The sequence below is a fragment of the Panthera leo genome, chromosome F3, assembly GCF_018350215.1.
Source record: "Panthera leo isolate Ple1 chromosome F3, P.leo_Ple1_pat1.1, whole genome shotgun sequence".
Lineage (NCBI taxonomy): Eukaryota > Metazoa > Chordata > Mammalia > Carnivora > Felidae > Panthera > Panthera leo.
Genome location: NC_056696.1, coordinates 20,076,046 through 20,096,156, shown reverse-complemented (window position 1 = coordinate 20,096,156; position 20,111 = coordinate 20,076,046). Strand labels below are relative to the sequence as shown.

Here is a 20,111-nt window from a genome sequence, read left to right as displayed (position 1 = left end):
GGCACCCAGGAAAAGGCTGGCTGTTAGTTACTTGGAATGAGTGGAAAAGACACGGCGGCCGGAAAACCCAGATGTAGGCTTCTATCACAAGTTTAACCAGAGCCTGCTCCTTGCTGCTCTGTGAGCTTGGCTTTGTTACCTAATCTCAGAGCCTCAGGTTTTCCTCTTTGTGGGCATTTTGATGCCTAACCAAGAGAGTTACTGTGAAGAGTAAAGGAGAGAGAATATCTGAGCAGATCAACGACCATGCTTGACCCGTTGAAGTTAGTCAGGTGTATGCTCTCTCTTGCACACTCTTTCTCTCCATACGTCTGCTTTACAGTGATTTTTTTCAAATCACCTAGGGAAGAGATAGAAGAATGACTTCTAAATGTTTGTTCTTTTCAGCAAGGATTTTTCTTTTGCGCGTTCCTTTCGTTAGAGCGAGAAAGGGCCTGGCTTATGAGGGGATAATAATAGTACCCAATGCGTGTGACCGTTCTAGGAGAAACGCTTAGCAGCGGGTATGGTTCACGGTCAGAGTGCAGTAAGAACTGCTCTTCTTGTGATTTATCATCATCATCACCCTCATTTACACTGCATTGCCCAGATAAACAAAGAGTAACTATAAAATGGAGTTGGATAAAGCATCTTTTGTTCCTGGGGATAATTACAAAGACCAAATAATTAGGGATTGTTTTGACTTCCAAATCTTAGCTATCACTATCGATCTCTTGCTCTACCCATTCCAATAACAAACTGGAAGATGGACTGGTCTACAAATCACCTCCTTCCTTTTGCTGGGCTTCCGTGTGTGTGTGTGTGTGTGTGTGTGTGTGTGTGTGTGTGTGTGTACATCTGTGTATATGCACCTATGTATAATTTATAAAGGGCAAACTAAGTGCAAAGCACTATGCTATGTGCTTTACCTAGCTATCTTATTTCATTATCAACAATAACTGTTATGTAGAATATAACTCATATTATGATCTCCACTTAAGAGATGAGGAAAAAAGGTTTTGAGAAATGTGCTCAAAGTCACACAACTAGTAAAAAGGCGGGATGCCAGTTGAATCCAGGGCCTGGGTTGTTTCTGTGATGTTCTATTGCTTCTTTATAGATATTTCCTGTCCTAAAATTCCCCTTCATTCCGGAGAAGGGAAGCCCAAGCCCCACCATTTGTGTGGGGCATTTCCCCACTTCCAGGGTTCTGTGTGCACCCTGCTGCCCCCTGGTGGAGCTCTGCTGCCCTTGCATTGTCACCAGAGGGAGCGGGCAGAGCCCTCAGCTGGGAGCAAGATGAACGGGGACTGGGTGCGGGGCTGGGCCACTTGGCCTGCTTTTCTCCAGCCGTAGGAATTCGACTTAATAGGGCTGTGAAAATTAACTGAGGTCATGTGTGTGAAAGGCCTTTGTAAAACCAGAAAACACAAGCCATTTGGTAAGGTATTAAGGGGCCTAGGGTTGCCCTGACTTCTAACAGGCTGATGTGGATCCTGCATATGAACCAAGGATGTTTGGTCTTCCTTCTCCCACTGAAACATCAGGGTTTGTTTTGTTTTCTTTTTCTGGATTTGTCCCTAGCTGTTGGGGTCAGGGGTACCACGAAGAAATTTGAAAATCAGTAAGTGATCAAAAATGTCATTTTATTTACCTATAGCCTGAGGTTCCTACGAATGCATGTATGCGTCCGTGTCTGTCTGCCTGCCCATCCTTCCAGCAGTCTTGTCTTTTTGTTTGTTTGTTTGTTTTAAGTTTACTTATTTATTTATTTTGAGAGAGGGAGAGCAGAGGAGGGGCAGAGAGAGAGAGAGGGAGAGAGAATCCCAAGCAGGCTCTGCACTGTGAGTGCAGAACCCAAGCAGGGCTTGAACGCATGAACCGTGAGATCATGACCTGAGCTGAAGTCAGGAGTCAGATGCTTAACCGACTGAGCCACCCAGGAGCCCCAAGTCTTGCTTTTTAAAAGGAGATCTGGAAATCAGTGACTGGCAGCAATGCAGGTGGCGGAAGCCGGCCTTCCCCGAACTCCTCGAAACCAGGAGACAGACAACAACGTTCTTCATCCACGTTGTGGCCCGTGATCCTTCAGCCAGTAAATCTTCCATTTTGTCTGCTGCCTTCCAGTGCTGTGGGGACAAGCAGTGGGGAGACTGGAGGCCTCACTTGGCCGTGATTCTGTCAAATCAGAGTGGGGACCTGGAGCTCCATCAGCGCACAATTGTCACCATGGGGGACACTCTGGGTAAGCAGAAGCCAGCCCTGCCCCCTCCTCTCCTCTAGGCTGTGTCCAGGCCACTTTACACGTCTATCCTCAGGCTTTTAGGTTCTGTGCAGGGCCTGCGTCTGTGCCTCAGGCTTTCCTCTGACCCAGGGGCCTCAGTGTTTGGGGGTCGGAAACTCCAGAGAAAGGAGTGTCATTCTTGTCTCTCCGTTTCCCAGATTTTCTGCTGCGATGCAGTCCAGACCCCTGAGACTCGGGCTGGGCTGCTGCGGAGGCTCCCCTCAGCAGCTGGTTTTCTATCCCTGGTCAGATTCCCCCCAGGATGGAGCTAACACACAGGGAACCTCGCCTCTTGTTACGGTTAGCCGCACGGCGACCCAGCTCAGCCAGAGAGGAACTTCTATTTTTGCCTGAACTACCCTGAGTAATTGCGTAGGCTTTACCTTTATTATCTCTCAGTGAACGTGTGCCTTATAAACACTTAGGGGTTACAGAATGTTCCAGGCCGGAGGTTCTCAAATTTGGTCAAGGGGCTGAATGCCTAGAAATCATGATACTCTTTGTTAACTTTGTGAAATATTGCTCTGTTAAACGGAAAAGAGCGATGTGCAAGGTAGCACCAAGTCAGACGGCAGGTGGGTCAGCGGCCGATGGTTAGAAAGGGAGGCGGGTTTTGTTTAGTCCTTCCTGGGCACCTGGCCCTGTGCTGGGTACGTCACCTACTTGAATTAATTCAATTTTGAGGTAATGGAAAATGTATGGGAGAACATTCTGAAAATGGGAACAGGCTGGTCATTATTGGTAGTTTTTATGAGCCCTGCGAAAAGTTTTCTGTTGTTTGATTTTAGCAGAGGAAGCATTAGTGCCCCCAAGGAGTCTAATTTAAAAACAGCTACTTCTTTGCTCAGGTGTAGGCATCTGCTCTCTTTTCACCCTCAGGAAGGACTTAAAATGCTTAGAAAATTCCTAATCACGAATATACTATGAAAACACGAATCAGTGATGTATTCTGGCTGAAAAGAATTGAAATGTAATGTCCGAAGCCAAAAATGCTGGTGGGAGGGGACAGTGGGGTTTGGGGCCAGAGACTCTGGCCTTCCCTCCCCCCAGGATTCTCCCCTCGGACCCCGAGCCCCCTCTGCCATCTCTCTCCCACCCGCCCGGATGGTGGGTCCCCACACAGTCATGTTCCGTGACTGGGCCTTGCTCTCCTCCTCCTGCAGCTGGGAAGGGGCTGGTGGAAGCAGCCCACTTCTGCTACCTCGTGGCTCACGTGCCCTTCGGCCACTACACCGTGAAGACAGATCATCTGGCCTTGCTTGGCAGTAGCCACAGGTAGGGTCTCCTCGGGGAAAGGGAACGGGAAGGACGGTTTCCAGGGAATTGTTTGAGGGAGGCCTTGTTGGGTCTCATGGCTCTACTTTCCATTTTCTTGTATGCATTTCACCTACTGCTGCTCCCCTCCTCTGGGGCTGTTCTGCACAGATCTGGGCAGGGAGGTGTGCCCGGTGGGAGCCGCATCACACCTCCAGGGGCCTCAGGCCCCAGCCCTGCTCCCCAAAACTGCGTGTGGGTCTTTGAGGTGTATTGCCCCCTTCTGACCACTTGGTGGCGCCCTGGCTCCATGACCAGACATTATCTCTTAAGAACTGTCAGTGCGATCGATCGGGGTGGCTTGAGGTTCTGTATTAGGCAGCCCTGGGCTTGTCTCAGAGTCAGCCCTGGGCAGAATTGGAAATTGCAAGAAGTTTATGTTTACTCCTTACACCCCTACACTGACGGTGCACAAACTACTCAAAGTCCAGCCTGTTACTTATTCTTTGTTGGCCATAACGTTAGCGTTTTCACACAGAAGGATCTTTTTTTTTTAAGTTTATTTATTTATTTTGAGAGAGAGTGCGAGTGGGGGAGGGGCAGAGAGAAAGGGAGCGTCTCAAGCAGGCTCCGCACCATCAACGCAGAGCCCGACGCAAGGCTCGAACTCACGGAACTGCGAGATCATGACCTGAGCTGAAGTAAGAGTTGGACGCTTAACCAGCTGAGCCTCCCAGACTCCCCTTCACACGGAAGGATCTTAATAAGCCTGTAGACTGTAGACAATGAGTAAATGGACAAAAAAGATCGGTTTGCTTCTTAGCAGTTCTCCATGTTCTGGATCTCTCTTCCCCGCCCCCCCCCCCCCCCCCAGTCATTTTATTTGCACTATTTCCTTTAATCAGTACAAATTTATCCTATGAATAAAGTATATGTTTAATCTTAACTTTATAGAGGAGGGAAACCAAGGCACAGAGAGGTTAAATAACTTATCTAAGATAGCACAGCTAGTGTGCAGTCACGTGGGACTTGGAATTCAGGCTGTGAGGCTGTGAAGTCCTTTCAGCTGTTGTGCAAAACTGCCTACCTCTGTGGAAATGTACAGCCGTGGCCAGCTCTCTCTGGGTTGTGGTCTCTGACAGCATATAGTGGGCTTGTCAGAGAAGACCACCTGTGCCAAATGTGACAGTACATGTGCACGGGTTAATTCGTCTCCCTCCTATGTTTATATGGTACAAGGACATTTCTGGAGATAACCTGTGGTGATCGAGATTTCACACAGCACGCCAAGCCGTCAGGGCCCGTGGAGGGGTCTGGTAGCCCCTGGGATCACATTTGGCCAGCCCACTTCCTCATTGCCTCATTGGCTGAATGAACAGCCAGCATAGGGACTGTCCTTTGATTTTTGGCTCAGCTGTTGTCCCCATTCTTGGCCATGCCTTCTTTTCTGGGTGCTCTCGAGAGCACCCTCTTATGCTGTTTTGTTGGGGCCAGGAGTGGCCTTGCATAGATGCACGTTCTAGGCCTTCAGGGCACTAAGGTGAGCTCTCAGCATGTTAAAGAGCAGCGCCTAGTGCCCTTCTGAGGAGGAGGAAGGTCAGTTTGCCTTAGGTGACCCTCCAGCAAAGAAGGTGGAGGACCCCCCTTTCTGCACTTCTGGTGCAGGGCTCTGCTCTGTTCCTTCCCCAGCCCCAAGGAGGAGAAAGAGGAGGCAAAACATTCACTCCGGAGGCCCCCAGTCTCTTTCCCATCTTGGAGTCACCCCAGGGATCAGCCCAGGGCAGGAACTCTATCTACCTTGTTCGGATGCAGCTGGTGCTTGTCTACTAGGATTTAAGTTCCTCCCAATCCCCCCTCAATTTCTTTTATTGTTATTCCCTGGCTGTAGTCAAGAGTTTTTGAAATTTGCAACAACTGAGGCTATCCAGAGGACGGAAATCTTCGAGTATTGTCAGATGCTGGGCCGCCCCAAATCCTTCATCCCTTCTTTCCAGGTAACTGAACCCACCCGAGGGCACCGCCTTAGCTGCGTCACATGGCCGCGAGCAGCTGGGTTTCCAGAGTTGCTATTTGGCACAGGGTAGCTGGGCGAAGTCATCTACAGCACTTTTCCTCGTTAGCCTGAGCGTGGGAAGAGTTAGGATTTCTTTCTAGGTCCCCTAAAAGTCTGCATTTCAAGATACGAAAGCAAATCAATGCAGCAGCCCCTGTTGCTGGAGGCTCCTGCCTTGCCCCCAAACAAATGGAAATTGGCCCCCGACCTGTCGCACCTGCTCCGCAGCAAGTGCCGCTCTCCGCAAACAGCTCTCCCTTCTCCTCCTCCCCTCTGGCCATGCGGCCTGTCGGGGGGGGGGGGGGGGGGGGGGGGGGGGGGGGGGGGGGGGCGGGAAGGCCCAGCCCAGGGGGGTTTGCCCAGCCTGCTCCCTCCTTCCGACGTGCTTCTTCCATCTCTTTGAGTCTCCTGGCTGCGCAAGTTCCTTCCCACTCCGTCCCTGCCCTCACCCTTCTGTCTTCCCCTCGGGGCTTCCGCTGTGCGGGGGAGGGGGGGCGCGGGCCCTGCAGGTTCTACTCTTCTCTCAGCTTCTCTGCTTGATGACCTGATGTTACACCTCCAATTCATCAGGACTCCTTCAGCGCCCGTGTGGAGAGTGAGCCTGGCAACACAACACGCGCACGCACACTCACAGCCCACAACACAAAAAGCACAAAAATGCTCGAAAATGACGGCCTTCGTGTATAGTAGCTTCCTTCATAGTTTTACCGAAGACTCTCCCTCCCCAGCAAAGCCGAGCAGATGAGCTCCTTTGGGAACAGGTCTCTCTTCTCTCTCTCTCTTCTTTGGTCATCCCACCTTTCGGTCACCTTTGGGCAGACAGGAAGGAAGTCAGCTTTAGCGAGTGTGTTCTATGTGCCAGCAGGGCGCTATTGTGCTTTGAGTATTATTTCTAACCCCGCGAGTTGGGCATGACTCCCTTTTGCCAAACGGGAAACTGAAGAGAGGAGTCACATGCTGTGGGCTCCTATCTCTTGCCTGCCATTTGTTCTAAGAACTTTACATGGATTGTCTCATTTAATCTTTACAACAACCAAGGGGTGAACAGTATTATCCCCATGCTGTAGTGAGGAAACTGAGGCACAGGGAGGTGTGGTAACAGGCGCAATGTGGCATACCCAGTGTAGAGCTGGGATTTGAAGTTGGGCCTGCCTGATTTCCAAACCCTCATGGCTCTACCTTGCTGTGCCCCTCATGCTTCTGTAAATAGCTGTCTGCCTGCATCAGAGTCATTTCTTCTTCTTTCCTATGTCTCCCCCGGTGCCTGGTCCTATGCTCCACAAATGCCAGGCTTTCCAGATTACGTGGGCTTGTTTATCAGAAGTAACTAGTCTGGTGCATTCCTGTAGTGACTCGGTCTCCAGAGACTGAACTGATGTGACTCCCATCCCTTTCTCAGCGATGTGTGACCTGCAGGCTGGATTTGCAACTGTGCCCCTACGCAGACCGAGTAAACCAAATGGCACGAGGCCCTCCTTGATATTTTGGATGGCAGAGTTAGCTGAAGCTGGCAGTCAGCTGACTTATCTACATGTCTCTCCTTCTATCCTGCCCGGATGGACTAGTCACTGGCCCCGTTCCTCTCCACAGGTGTATAAGCTCCTTTATGCTTCCCGTCTGGCAGATTATGGCCTTGCGTCCCTGGCCTTGCATTACTGCGAAGCCATTGGCACGGCCCTCCTTAGCCAAGGAGAGAGCGATCACCCTGTGCTATTAGTGGAACTCATCAAGGTGAGTTTCTCAAAGGGTTCTCTGCAGGTGTTTTATCTTCAGTGTTCAGAGAAAGCTATTGTTAAAGCAGCTTAGACTCCACAGCCCATCTCCTTTGAACATGCTGGAAAATTGGAGCCCATGGCTGTCTTTGACCACGTACGCATGCCCAGGCATGATAAGCAGAGTCCTGACACCACACAAAGAAGCAGGCAGTGGGCGGGGGTTGTTGGGATTGGGGGGGGGGGGGGGCTGGAAAGCAGGCGTGTGCTGTGCCAGGAATTTATTCTTGCATCCGCTTTTCTGGGACAGTAAAACCACATGTTCCGGTCAGCCGTTCTAATTATAAATGCTGGACTTAGAGTATATATTTTAGTGATTAAAACAGGAAATGAGCCTTATTAAAATGCTTTTAAATGCATGGAATACTTTATCACATGTGGGGTACGTTTAAAAACGACAACATAACATATCAACGTTTAGTTCCAGGGGAAGAAAATGATCGGGCAAATAGTGCCAATTAATTGAAGAAAAATCCATTAGCTGGAGAGTAAAAAGACAGCCTGTTGTCAATTTTTGCTTTGCTTTAGACAAGGTCCAACTGTTGGATTCAGCAGCCAGCAAAATCTGTGGTGCTGAGCCCCCTGCCCCTGAAAAATGCAGGGGGCTCAGGGACTCAGAATGGAGGGGCTGTCCCCGCCCCATGGAATTCTGGGATTGGAATTAGCATTTTAGCAACAGTCCAGGTGATTCCTGGGAGCACCCAAGTGCAGTACTTGAGAAGCAGTACTAGAGGAGACAACTTTGCAGAGACACAAAGCTGGGTAACAGTTTCTTCTTATATTTTATTGCATATCTAACACCAAGATGGGTTAATTGTGTATTTATGTTGCAGTTTCAGGAAGGTATCTGCTGGATTTGCTAATCAATTATTCTTGGTAATCTAATTTGCAAGGGAGATAAGACTGTCTTTCTCCTATTCCCCTGTTGCCTCTTTCCCCATCATCTATGTCTGCTTTCCCCTCTCTTACCTTCGCCCCTGACCCGGTTGGGAACCGGGCACAGCTAGCGGAGAAACTGAAGCTGTCAGATCCCTTGGTTGTAGACAGACGCAGAGACCGGGACCTGGAGCCAGACTGGCTGGTGCAGCTTCGGAGGCGGCTCAAGGAGCTGGCGGTGAGCGGGGTTGGAGCCGGGATGGTGGTGAGACCTCTGTTTCTCTCTCCGTTCCCCTGGAACAGAGCACTGACCTTGGCAAGTCCCCGATCCCACGGAGGGCCATGAAGTCCCCCATCCGCGAGACACAGGTTGACCCGGGAGGGGGTGGCGCTCAGCCCCCCAGCTGTTGCCTGTCCCTCGGGCAGAGATGGTCTCCTGGGTTTGCCTGTGAGGCCCTGGGGCCCTCTTGCCAATCACCTTTGTCTTTGGTCCTAGAAGCTACATTTATGAGCATTAAAGCTTTCATCTCTCTGTTAGGAACAATGGATCACAGTGGACTCGTGTCACTTTCATGTAATGTAGGGCAATTGCTTAAAAGATTTCCGGACCTTTCCTTTTTGTTCTGACAACTGCAGAAGCTGCTGGTAGTAATTGTACCAGTAATTCGAACAGGCCTGCCTCCATTTTCTTTCTTCCAATCTCTATAACGACGGGAGAGGGTGGATTTTTCAAGGCACACACGGCCCTGACTCCCATGGGCTGCACGCACGGGGCCCTGGGGCCCTTCCAGTTGCCCCTTCTTTGGGGAGACGCTGGGAGATGCTGGTCTCCTGGTCCCTGCCTGCTCTGAGCACACCCAGGAGAGATGCAGGGCTGAGGCCTTGCCCTTGCCCCTCCCCCACCAGCCCTCAGCATCCAGTCCAGATTCTCATACCTCGTCACTCCCTCTGAAGTTTCTTTTTGACTTAATTTTTATTTTTTTATTTAAAAAAATTTTTTAAATGTTTATTTATTTTTGAGAGACAGAGAGTGAGCAGGGGAGGGGCAGAGAGAGAGAGAGGGAGACACAGTATTTGAAACAGGCTCCAGTCTCTGTGCTGTCAGCACGGAGCCCAATGCAGGGCTCAAACTCACAAACCTGAGCCAAAGTTGGACGTTTAACGGACTGAGCTACCCAGGAGCCCCTTGACTTAATTTTAAACCATTGTTCCCTGTTCTTGCTTTTCTTTGTGTAGTTTAAAAAGATGTTACTTTGTGTTTAATAGCAGAAGGTCACAGGAGACACTGGGGATCTTTGTCCTGCTCACTCAGATGCTTCTGGAGTCGGAGGACCAACAGGTACCCATGCTGATGACCTGAGTGCAAATGGCTGACTCTCTGGGCCTGATCGTAGAGATAACAGAACTTAGAAAATATTCGCCTGGCCCTTCCTGGGGGGTACTTCCTTGCCTGTACAAATCTGACCTTGTCCCCACAGCTCTGTCTGGCCACAGCCATCCTGACACTTCTAAGTTCCCACATGTTTAGAGTTTCTGCCTCACATTCAGGTTTTAATACTCACCATGTTGTATCGTGATCTCATTGTTTCACCTGCCTCCGTACCTTCTCCCCAGCTGATGTGTTTCTTGAGGCCAGAGAGGGTGGATTGTCTGTGTTTCATGTAGGTGTTGGAAACATAGGAAGATTTTTTTGAGCTATCAGTTTTGATTTTTGAGCTACCAATTGCTATAGACATGTGACAAATGTTTCAAAATGTTGCCAGCACATGCCTCCTTTCCCCTCAGGATGCCCCTGAGTGCTGGTTCCAGCCAGCATTATTACCCCCAATTAGCTCTGGGCCCTTTCCCCAAGTGACCACACCCCTCCGCCCTGTGGTGGGGTCAGGACAGGGTGTCATCTCTTGATTTCCAGCCGTTTCCCACTCGCGGGCATCTTCCTCACGGAGGATGAGCTGGGGGAAGGCAAGGAAAGCGGGCCCTGCTTTCTGTTTCTCAGCTTTGCTGCTGTTTTCCAGCACCTTCCAGGCAGAGGCCTGGAGGGGAACCAGGCCAGGGCTTCTTGAATGCTGCTTCCACCGGCAAGCAGCCCTGTCCCTTGTCACCCAGTTGAGCATGTGGGTCAGCAGCCCCACTGGCCCAGTGACCATCAGCCAGTCATCCACACCACAGCCCATCTCATTAGCAAAGTGGGAGAGCCAGAAGGAATCCCACCACACTCGCTTCCGGGGCCGATGCTCTGGTTCATTTCTGTGGTTCTGATTTGGGTTTTAATGGAAAATTTCTAAGCTTCAAACACCCAAGTCCATTAGGAAATCCTTAAAGGAGAACGTTTACCCCAAATAAAAAAGTGTGGAGTGAAACAAGGAAGGTAATTTCTATCCTCCTGATGTGCTGGTTCAAGGCTCAGAGATCATACAAGGCAGTGAGGGAAATAATTTTGTAAACTCTAAGTCACAAGCAGTGACAGGTGTTACAATCACTGCTGTGTTGTATTCGTCATCACATTAATGGCAGCCACATCAAGCGGCCTGTCCTTGTGACTGCTTTCCAAAGAGGACATGGCAGGAATGACCCTGGTGTGATGGGTCCACGCTAATGTCACATTGCAGGTCTCAGTCCTTCTTCTTTGCCCTATGTCCTCAGGAAACACTTTCTACCATGATCTTTTAGGACGTCAGAGCCACTCAGAAGCCCTTGGGGACCGCAGAGCCTTGTGGCCAACACCGGAGCAGATGGGGCCAGGCCAGCCCAGCTCACAACACCCCATTCCCCACCAGCCCAGTTCCTGTCCAGCAGGAGGAGGTGTGGGGCAGATGGGGGTCCCCGTGCCTCTTTACTCGGTTCCTGAGGTCTGTCTGCCAGGGACTGGTGGCTGTATGGCCGTGACAGGCCCTCCTGGAGGAGAAGCCTGGGAAGAAACCCAGCAGATATATCCACCTCCTGGTAAGACCTGCCGACTAGGCTGGGGTGAGGAGTGTTGAAGGGGAGGAAGCAGATGATGGAGGTGGGCGGGGTCAGAGGTGGGGTCAGAGCTGATCAAGCCCTGAATGGTGGGTGTGCACCTGACTGAGGGCCTGCTCTGTGGTAGCCCTGGGGCTGGGACTCTGCGTGCCTCCGAGGGCTTGCCCTTCCATTGCAGCCTGCCTCTCTACTGGACAATCATAGTGAGGCTCACAGCGGTCACTCCTGCCCTCCTCTTGGATGCAGAGTTCCTAGGAGAGAGGCTGCAGGGTGGAGAAGGGAGGAAAATGCCACTTGCACCCAAGTGTGATGAGCAGTGCTGAGTCACCAAGCGAATGCTGGCAGCCAGACAGGGGGATTACATCGTAGACCTTCTAAGATAAGGTCCTGTCCAAAACAGGAGACTCAAATGGAGGGGAAGGTCAGGGAGGAACCCTGTGAGCTAGCTCCACGTGACCCAGGTTTCCAGGATTCCTAAGGAACAGCCTTGGTTCAGGGTAGAGGTCAGGTGACCAGCATGTCCTGGGGCAGCTGGAAGAGGGTTGTGCCCGTGGATTCACATTTACGCGATCCAATTGGTTTGGACTGGATAGGCTGGGACCTCCAGCTGCTTTGCAGTTAGAAAAGCCGACAGTAGCCACGTTCCTTCTTCAGATTAGATGGGAAAAGCACAAGTTCACATCACTGTGTTTGTGTTTTGTGCCATAACAGAGAGTATAGTATCTGAAGGAAGTTTCCAGCATCCGGATGGTCAAAAGGCTGTTTCCAAACCCCAGGTGAGAGGACAAAGCACAGCAGATGCTGACGGCTACCTCCTCTAATGCTTCTAATGCTTCAGGTTTTTTCCATTTGCCCAGATTTCTTAGCCATGTGCAAACTCCTTCTTCTGCCTGGCCCCAGCTCTCCCTTCCACAATGCAACTTGTTTCTTGCTATACCAAATCCTAGTGGTGGGAAGGAGGGCCGTGTTCTTGTTTCTGTTCAATCCTGCCAACCGGTGTCCATGGGGGGAGGGGTGGCAGGGCTGAGTTTAGTTTTGGCCTCTGAGATCTCTGACACCTCCCTCACTGTCCTGACACCTCTGACACCTCACTCACCACGCCCTGCCCTGTCATGGGAGACTCTGATGCTTATTTCTTTAAATTTTTTTTTTTAATGTTTATTTATTTTTGAGAGGGACAGAGACAGAATGCGAGTGGGGCAGGTTAGGGGCAGAGAGAGAGGGAGACACAGAATCCGAAGCAGGCTCCAGGCTCCGAGCTGTCAGCACAGAGTCCGACGCGGGGCTCGAACTCACAGACTGTGAGATCATGACCTGAGCCGAAGTCGGACGCTCAACCGACTGAGCCACCCAGGCGCCCTGATGTTTATTTCTTTATTGTAATGTTTACCTTGCTTTTTTCCCCAAGAGGGACCTTTGTCAGCTGTGTCTTTTCTCCTCAGGCTGGGAGGTTTTGGAGGTGGCCATGTCTAATTGACCATTCTGTCTAGCTGTCGAATGTGCCCTTCCCCCAACGATGGCCATTGCTGGTCCCAAACTTAAGATGTTCTTCAGCTTTGCCTGGTTGGAGGCTTACATTGTATACATTTGAGCATATATGTAGTGGTTATACCTAAAAATGTCTCAAGTAGGTACTTGGCCACAGGACTTAAAAACTTTTATGCTTTACTTTTTTTTTTCTGACTGAAAAAGTAGTACATTATTGTTACAGAAAACTTGAAAAGTAAAGAGAAAGTATCATATAAATAACCAAATATCGCTCATGTGTTCTTAAATGTGTATATGAAGTTTTATTTCCTATTTGTTATTTAATACTGTAAAATGAGGTTTTCCATGTCATTCATAAATGATTTTTAAAGTTTTATTTGTTTATTTATTTTGAGAGAGAGGGAAAGTATGAGTGAGGGAGGGATTGAGAGAGAGGGAGAGAGAATCTCAAGCAGGCTCCACAATGTCAGCAGAGAGCCTGAGGCAGGGCTTGAACTCACGGTTCATGAGATCATAACCTGAGCCGAAATCAAGAGTCGGATGCTTAACCAACTCAAGCACCCATAAATGATTTCTAATATTGGTATGATAAAGTCCATTGTATGAAAGCACCATCATTCATTGGTTCCTTCATTCACAAATCCCGAGATCCTGTCGTATCTGTAGCACTATCACAGGGTTGGGGAGACGCGGGGAACCAGATAAATCCTACTTTCAGTTTAGTGGAGGTGACTGCAGATGAACGCTGTATGCATAATGGATTTTATCTGAGATGGGGTGTCAGTAAGCATACCTCTGGGGAGGCCTGGAGCACAGGTCAGAATGGGGGGCCGACCTGAGCCAGGGAGGTGTCTAGGGAATGATCCTTCAAGGCAGAGGGAGTAGCAAGTCAAATGGGACTCACTTGGTGGGTGAAGGAAGGAGCAAGGGACTCACTGTGTGTAGACAGTGGGGAGCAAGGGGCTGAGAAGTAAGGCCAGGGCAATAGAGGCCAGACCAACAGGGCTTTGTAGGCCACAGGAAGGAGCCCCAAGTTTTGCTCACCACTCCCGCATTGTTAAACATTTCAAGTGTGTGTCTCTTCCTTTTCTTTCTTTCCTCCTCTCTCTCTCACTGCATATTGCCTTCCCTTCCCTTCCCTTCACATATAAAACACAGCGGTGGACATTCTAGTGATGGACATGTAAGCCTGGTCTATTTCTTGAATTATTCAGTCAGGAGAAATTTCTAGAAGGAGAGGCTGCTTAGGTTGGAATCCTTGCTTTGCCAATTGCTAGCTCTGTGGCCTTAGGTTGCTTAATCTTTCTGTGTCTTAGTTTTCTCCTATATAAATGGGATGATAACAATAGTACCCACCTCGTGGGACAATTGTAAGGATTAAATGAATCACTGTATGTAAAGTGCTTAGAAACAGTATTTACTACACAGTAAATTCTATGTTCAGAATTAAAAAAAGAAGCTTTTTCTAGATTTGCCAAAGCATTTTCCAAAGGTTGTACCAGTTATGCCTTTTTTTGAATACGAAATGGAAACATAACACAAAGGGACAAACATTATATGGTTCTACTTATATGAGGTACTTAGAACAAGCAAATTAATGGACAAAAAGAGTAGAGGCTATTAGCGGATTGGGGGAGGAGAGAGTGAGGAGTGTTTAATGGGCACGGAGTTTCTGTTGAGGTTGATCCGATGTTCTGGAAATGGATATTGGTGGTGGTTAGCCAACATTGTGAATGTACTAACGTCACTGAATTGTATGCTTAAAAATACTTAAATTGGTAAACTTCATGCTATGTATATTTTACCATGCACACAAATAGAAAGGCCCATGGACACATTTTGCTGCCCTCTGGTGCATTTGTTCACGGTTGATCTTGAGCAAGTCTGCCAGGAATGAGCTCTAGGATGAGTTAGGGCCAGTGTATTAGTCTCTGTCCTCTTGGGTGTGTGGGTCCCCACAGGGGGTTTCCTGTTCTCTTCATCTCCAGCGGTAGCATTCCATATCTTCTGCTCCAGGCCTCGGCATCGTTGTGGAAATCTGATGTGGGGAGGTAGCATGGCAGCCAAAAGCCCATCCAGTTAGGGATACCACGGGGACTGGGATTGGGCTCTGGCCTTGTCCTAAGACCTTCCGCAAACCATTTCTCAGCCCTGTGTGTCCTCATCAGTCAGGTGTGATCCTGGAAGGCCTGCCTGCTGATGTACTGAGCGGGGCTGGTGATTTGCCTTTGTAGCCTGTCAAGTGCTATGAAAATATTAGTTCTTATCTTCTTTAATTCTAGGTGCCGCTGATTCCCAGATCACGAAACGTTTCTGAGAGTTCCACCGTTTCAGTCAAGGAGGATGAGGAGGAATCCTCCGATGAGGCAGATAAAAAATCCTCCCCAAATCCAGCACAGATGGAAAAGCTAGGAGATGCGAAAGAGAACACAAAGGTGGCAGTCTTGTTCTGTTGCCATCATTCCCCCCACCCCCAACTGGGGGGCAGGGTTGGGAATCTGGGCTTTGGCCGGGCCTCTGACAACCCACCATCAGACTGGGGTCGGCTAATCTATTCGGCCGGAGGAGCGCACCACAGGCCTTAAATCTCCCCCCTTCCCTTCCAGAGCTCAGGGTTTGGCTGGTTCAGCTGGTTTCGCTCGAAGCCCAGAAGCGACGCATCCCCTTCTGGAGAAGACTCGTCCGACAGTCCCGACTCTGAGGTGAGCATGAGGGTGTGAGGGCAGGGACGCTTCCGCCCTTTGGAGGAAGTTTCCTCAGAACCTCTGAGGCCCGGAGGTCTCATCTGGCAATTGGCAAAGGCAGATGATGAAGGGTCTTAAAAATTAGGACGAAGAATATTAACTTTAGGGGGCCAGCGGTTGTCCGATCATTGAGCAGAGCAGTGGCAGGAAGAAAGTGGAGTTTTGGGGTGAGTGCCCGGCCACAGGTCACAGGTTGAGGCCGCTGTTGAGGGCATGGCGGGGATACAGCCGCCGGCATGAATTTGTTAACCACTGGCATCACCAACACTGCCTTTCTTTCTCCACTAAGCAGGAGACCTCCGGAGAATCTTCTCCCCCTCAGGCCGGGCCCGGCCTCTCACTGACATCTCTCCCAGAGCCCCAGTCTCTGCCAGGAGGCCCCTTCTCTGGGGCCACAGGTACCGCCAACCGCATGCCCTCTGGGCTGTCTGTGGGCTCTCTGCGCTCCTTGGCCATTGGGGGTGCCTCTGGGAGTGGGACTCCTCAGCCCTGGGCAGTGGACACAGCCCCCACTCGTTGTCTTCTAGGCGAGGGCGGAGTGCAAGGACCCGCGTCCGGTGAGGGAGCGGCCGAGGGCACAGGCAGTGGAGGCTTGTCTGGGCCTGAGGTGAGCCGTCTTGGGGCCGGAGCCTGGGGCCCCACCAGATGCCTGTGTGAGGACTGCACACTCGGGGTGGGCTGGAGGCGCCATCGTGTGAGGGTCTGACTCGGGGAATCAGAGAGAGCTTCTGCACCAGTTTGCTAGGGCCACCGTAACAAATGTCCCGGACTGAGCAGCTTAAACAGTTACTTCCTCACGGTTCTGGAGGCTGCAAGTCTGAGATGGAGGTGTGGGCAGAGGTGGTTTCTCCGGAGACCTCTTTCGTCAGCTTGTTAGATGGCAGTGGTGTCACATGGTGGCTCTTCTGTGTGTGTTGGTGTCCAGATTTTCCCTTCTTATAAGGACACCCGTCATACTGACTCAGGGCCCACCCTAATGACCTCATCTTACCTTAATCACCTATTTTTTAATTTTATTTTTAATTTTTTAAAGGTTTTATTAGAATTTTTTTAATGTTTCTTTATTTTTGAGACAGACACAGAGCATGAGTGGGGGAGGGGCAGAGAGCGAGGCAGACACACAGAATCCTTAGCAGGCTCCGCGAACCCACGAACCCATGAACTGTGAGATCATGACCTGAGCTGAAGGCAGACACTTAACCGACTGAGCCACCCAGGTGCCCCTTTAAAGGTTTTATTTATTAAAAAAAAAAAAGTTAATGTTTATTTATTTTTGAGAGAGAGAGAGAGACAGAGTGTGAGTGGGGGAGGGGCAGAGAGAGAGGGAGACACAGAATCAGAAACAGGCTCCAGGCTCTGAGCTGTCAGCACAGAGCCTGATGCAAGGCTCGAACTCGCGAGCCATGAGATCATGACCTGAAGGTTAGACGCTTAACCAATGAGCCACCCAGGTCCCCTTTAAAGGTTTTATTTTTAAATAATCTCTACACCCATGGTGGGGCTTGAACCCACAACCCCAAGATCAAGAGTCAGATAATCTACCATCTGAGCCAGCCAGGCACTCCCTTAATCACCTCTTTAAAGACACTACCTCAGGGGCATCTGGGTAGCTCAGTCAGCTAAGCGTCTGATTCTTGATTTCGGCTCAGGTCACGATCTCATAGTTTTGTGGGTTTGAGCCCCTTGTTGGGGGCTCTGTGTTGACACGTGGAGTCTGCTTGGGATTTTCTCTCTCTGCCCCTCCTGCACTTGGACTCTGTCTCTCTCAAAGTAAACAAATAAACCTAAAAAAAAAAAAAAAAAAAGACAGTGCTTCCAAATACATTCTGAAGTACTGGGAGGCTTAGAATTTCAACACACGAAGTTTCAAGGGGACACAATATCAACTTCCCATATCAACTTCCTCAGGTGAGATCTAGAGAACTGCCTCTTTCCCTTCCCCAGAGCTCATTAGTGTCTTTGGCAAGGGCTCTACACAATTCTTTTTTTTTTAATGTTTATTTTTGAGAGAGAGAGAGAGAGAGAGGCTGAACATGAGCAAGGGAGGGGAAGAGAAAGAGGGAGACACAGAATCCAAAGCAGGATCCAGGCTCTGAGCTGTCAGCACAGAGCCCGATGCGGGGCTCAAACCCACGAACCACAAGATCATGACCTGAGCTGAAGTTGGATGGTTAACTGACTGAGCCACCCAGGTGCTCCCCCACCCCCTGCTTTTTTTTTTTTTTTTTTTAATGAGGGCTGTAAATCCTTGATAAATCTTGCACACGGTACAAATTTCATGCTAATTGCCAGGAAAACATTTTTATTTCCTGTGGTTGGGTTAGAGCACTCTTGTAGTATTTTAGGCCTCTCAGAGAATATGACATTACATCCAGGGTTGGCTGTGCCCATGTGGGTGATGGCTGTTTGCTTGAATTACCTGAGTTCTAGCAAGAATCCCTTTCTATCTGCATCTCTTGACCAAAGTTGATGTGCAGGGAAGCCCTTGATTTTCTGGAATCAGAAATGGTGATTGACAGGATTTTCTATTGATTTCTATCACAGGGTGTTTCCTCTGAGTTTTTCTACAACCCTGGTGTTCTGCTCCCCCCACCCCCCTTGAAAGGAGGTGTTCCTCTCTACAACCCATCTCAGGTCCCCCAGGTAAGGAAGCTCCGAAGGAGACGGGTTAGGAGCACAAATTTTGGATGAAGGTGATCCAGGTTTATAATCCTAGTTTGCCACTTACCATGTGTGAGTTCTTGAGCAATGCCTTACTTGCCCTCTGTAAGCCTCAGTTTCTGCATCTATAAAGTGGGGTTGGTAGTAGCTACCTTGCAGGGTAGGTGTGGGGATTAAATGGGAGCATGCATGTGAAGGACCGCACACAGAAAATGGTCAATCAGTGTCATTATTAGTAATACGACTCTTGACCTTTCACAGGTCTTGAGACTTTGAGAGACACATTGGTGTTGGTACCAGTGGTATGGAAATACCATTACTCCAACCGGGGGGTGAGGGGATCATTGCAACCTTTGAGAGAAGCTAAACTTCCTGCTCTTCAGGGACCTGGGGCAGACCCATCCTCTAATGTGCCGAGTTGGCCTCCCCCCTTCATAAAATTGAATTTCTTCTGCCACATCCAAGAGGTATTGGGTGAAAGTAACTAATTAGATTATCACAAAAGGAAGCCACATACAGCTCGCGTGTTCAGGATCCTCTAGCTCAGTCCTGCTAGCCAGCCCTGGATGGAGTCCTGCTTGGGGCTATAATCTCATGTGACGTTTATTCTTTTCCAGCTGTCCATGGCTACTAGCTTGAACCGGCCGAATCGCCTAGCCCAGCGCCGCTATCCAACCCAGCCGTGATGAAAACCACACCCGTTCCAAGCTGGTCTCCTTCCTTGATCTCCAGCCCCTCTGCCATATTGGGGTCCCCAAGAGGGTTGTGCTGGCCTGTTGCCTCCCCTGTCACGAAGAAGGCAAGAGGACAGGGTCTTCTAGGACAGAGCTCAGTCCAGTGTCTTAACATTGGCTTCAGAATGATGGAGAGTAGTCGGGTAGAATAGCAGACCGGAGGTGAGCAGAATGCCATGGGGGAGATTCAAGATGGTGGCTTCAGATCTTCAGGAAAGTCAAGCTTAAGAACCCCTTGGCTGGAATCAATGAGAACCCACTGGGCTCTGAGACAGGAAATTATTTGGGGGAGGCTCTCAGAACAATATTCACAACTAACTTTGGTTCCTCAGTCTTAGTTATGGACCAATTCGTGCCTCTAGTTAGCAGAGCTTTTATACTGAAACTTGATTATTGCTTCCTGTCATAATTCCCTCCACAGTGACATTTCAGCAGTTTCCCTCTTGGTCCTAGTTTTGTGCACATTTTTATGTGCTTCAGATTAATTATATTTCTCTCACTTTCTTAGCTGGTCCTATTTTTTCACATTCTGGCATCTGGCTATCAAGTTAGATTGCTATAGGCATCATATTGTCATGGTAACCGCTGAACCTAGTGATGCAGATGGATGGAACATCAGTATAATAAATGATGGGGGATGTTTCCTAAAAATGCACCCCTTCCCTGAGAGAGGAGAATGCGTGCCTGATAGTGTTAACCCCGCCCTTCCTACCTCGGGCCTCTGCGGATTGATGTTCGCAGGGTCATGGGAGCCAGAGGGAGGCGGGGAACATCTTGGAAGCTTCCAGTTCTCTTTTCAAACCCAAAATAGGAATGACTCTTGCTGTTTGTCAGATTTGCTGAAAATTGCTCCTCACAAAGAACGTTTTTTGTATGTATAATTGTACATACAGGTTTTGTACTCTAATGCAGTACAGTTCTGATGTTGATAGCGATTAAACCAGATCATTTTATAGCAAATGCTTGTCTCTGGCTGATTTTTGCAGAAGGAGAGAGCATCCAGAGCACATTCATCCCTGAAGTGCTTCTAATAATGGTTTCATTGTGTGATAAGGTGCGTATAGCTGGAAAGAGCCCTTTGTTAACAAAGAATCTGGGGACTGAGCCTCTTAACTTCCAAGTCTAGTGTTATTTTTTCAATTGAAAAAATATGGACAAAAGCGCCTCTGATGCAAATCAGTCACTCCATTAACTAAATATTGCATACTCTGTTCTCTAAAAAGTTTATTCATCTCTCAGATTAAATTAGGAAATGTCTGCATAAGTGTTTTCTAGACTGAGAAGGCCCTCAGTCAATGCTGTTTC

General features: G+C 49.3%; 1 protein-coding gene across 1 annotated transcript in view; it reads left to right on the top strand.

Moving 5' to 3' along the window:
* The window catches only part of LOC122212119 (protein transport protein Sec16B-like), a 41,332-nt gene extending 21,617 nt beyond the window's left edge, over nucleotides 1-19,715 (top strand). The window contains exons 13-26 of the mRNA XM_042925798.1: nucleotides 2,107-2,224; nucleotides 3,427-3,538; nucleotides 5,406-5,511; nucleotides 7,161-7,301; nucleotides 8,346-8,456; nucleotides 9,485-9,557; nucleotides 10,889-11,161; nucleotides 11,891-11,955; nucleotides 14,950-15,102; nucleotides 15,274-15,369; nucleotides 15,704-15,809; nucleotides 15,939-16,018; nucleotides 17,956-18,054; nucleotides 18,690-19,715. Of these exons, the coding sequence (XP_042781732.1) occupies nucleotides 2,107-2,224; nucleotides 3,427-3,538; nucleotides 5,406-5,511; nucleotides 7,161-7,301; nucleotides 8,346-8,456; nucleotides 9,485-9,557; nucleotides 10,889-11,161; nucleotides 11,891-11,955; nucleotides 14,950-15,102; nucleotides 15,274-15,369; nucleotides 15,704-15,809; nucleotides 15,939-16,018; nucleotides 17,956-18,054; nucleotides 18,690-18,758 (1,602 nt within the window). The 3' untranslated portion in view covers nucleotides 18,759-19,715. The remainder of the gene's footprint in view (nucleotides 1-2,106; nucleotides 2,225-3,426; nucleotides 3,539-5,405; nucleotides 5,512-7,160; nucleotides 7,302-8,345; nucleotides 8,457-9,484; nucleotides 9,558-10,888; nucleotides 11,162-11,890; nucleotides 11,956-14,949; nucleotides 15,103-15,273; nucleotides 15,370-15,703; nucleotides 15,810-15,938; nucleotides 16,019-17,955; nucleotides 18,055-18,689) is intronic.
* Nucleotides 19,716-20,111: the final 396 nt, after the last annotated feature.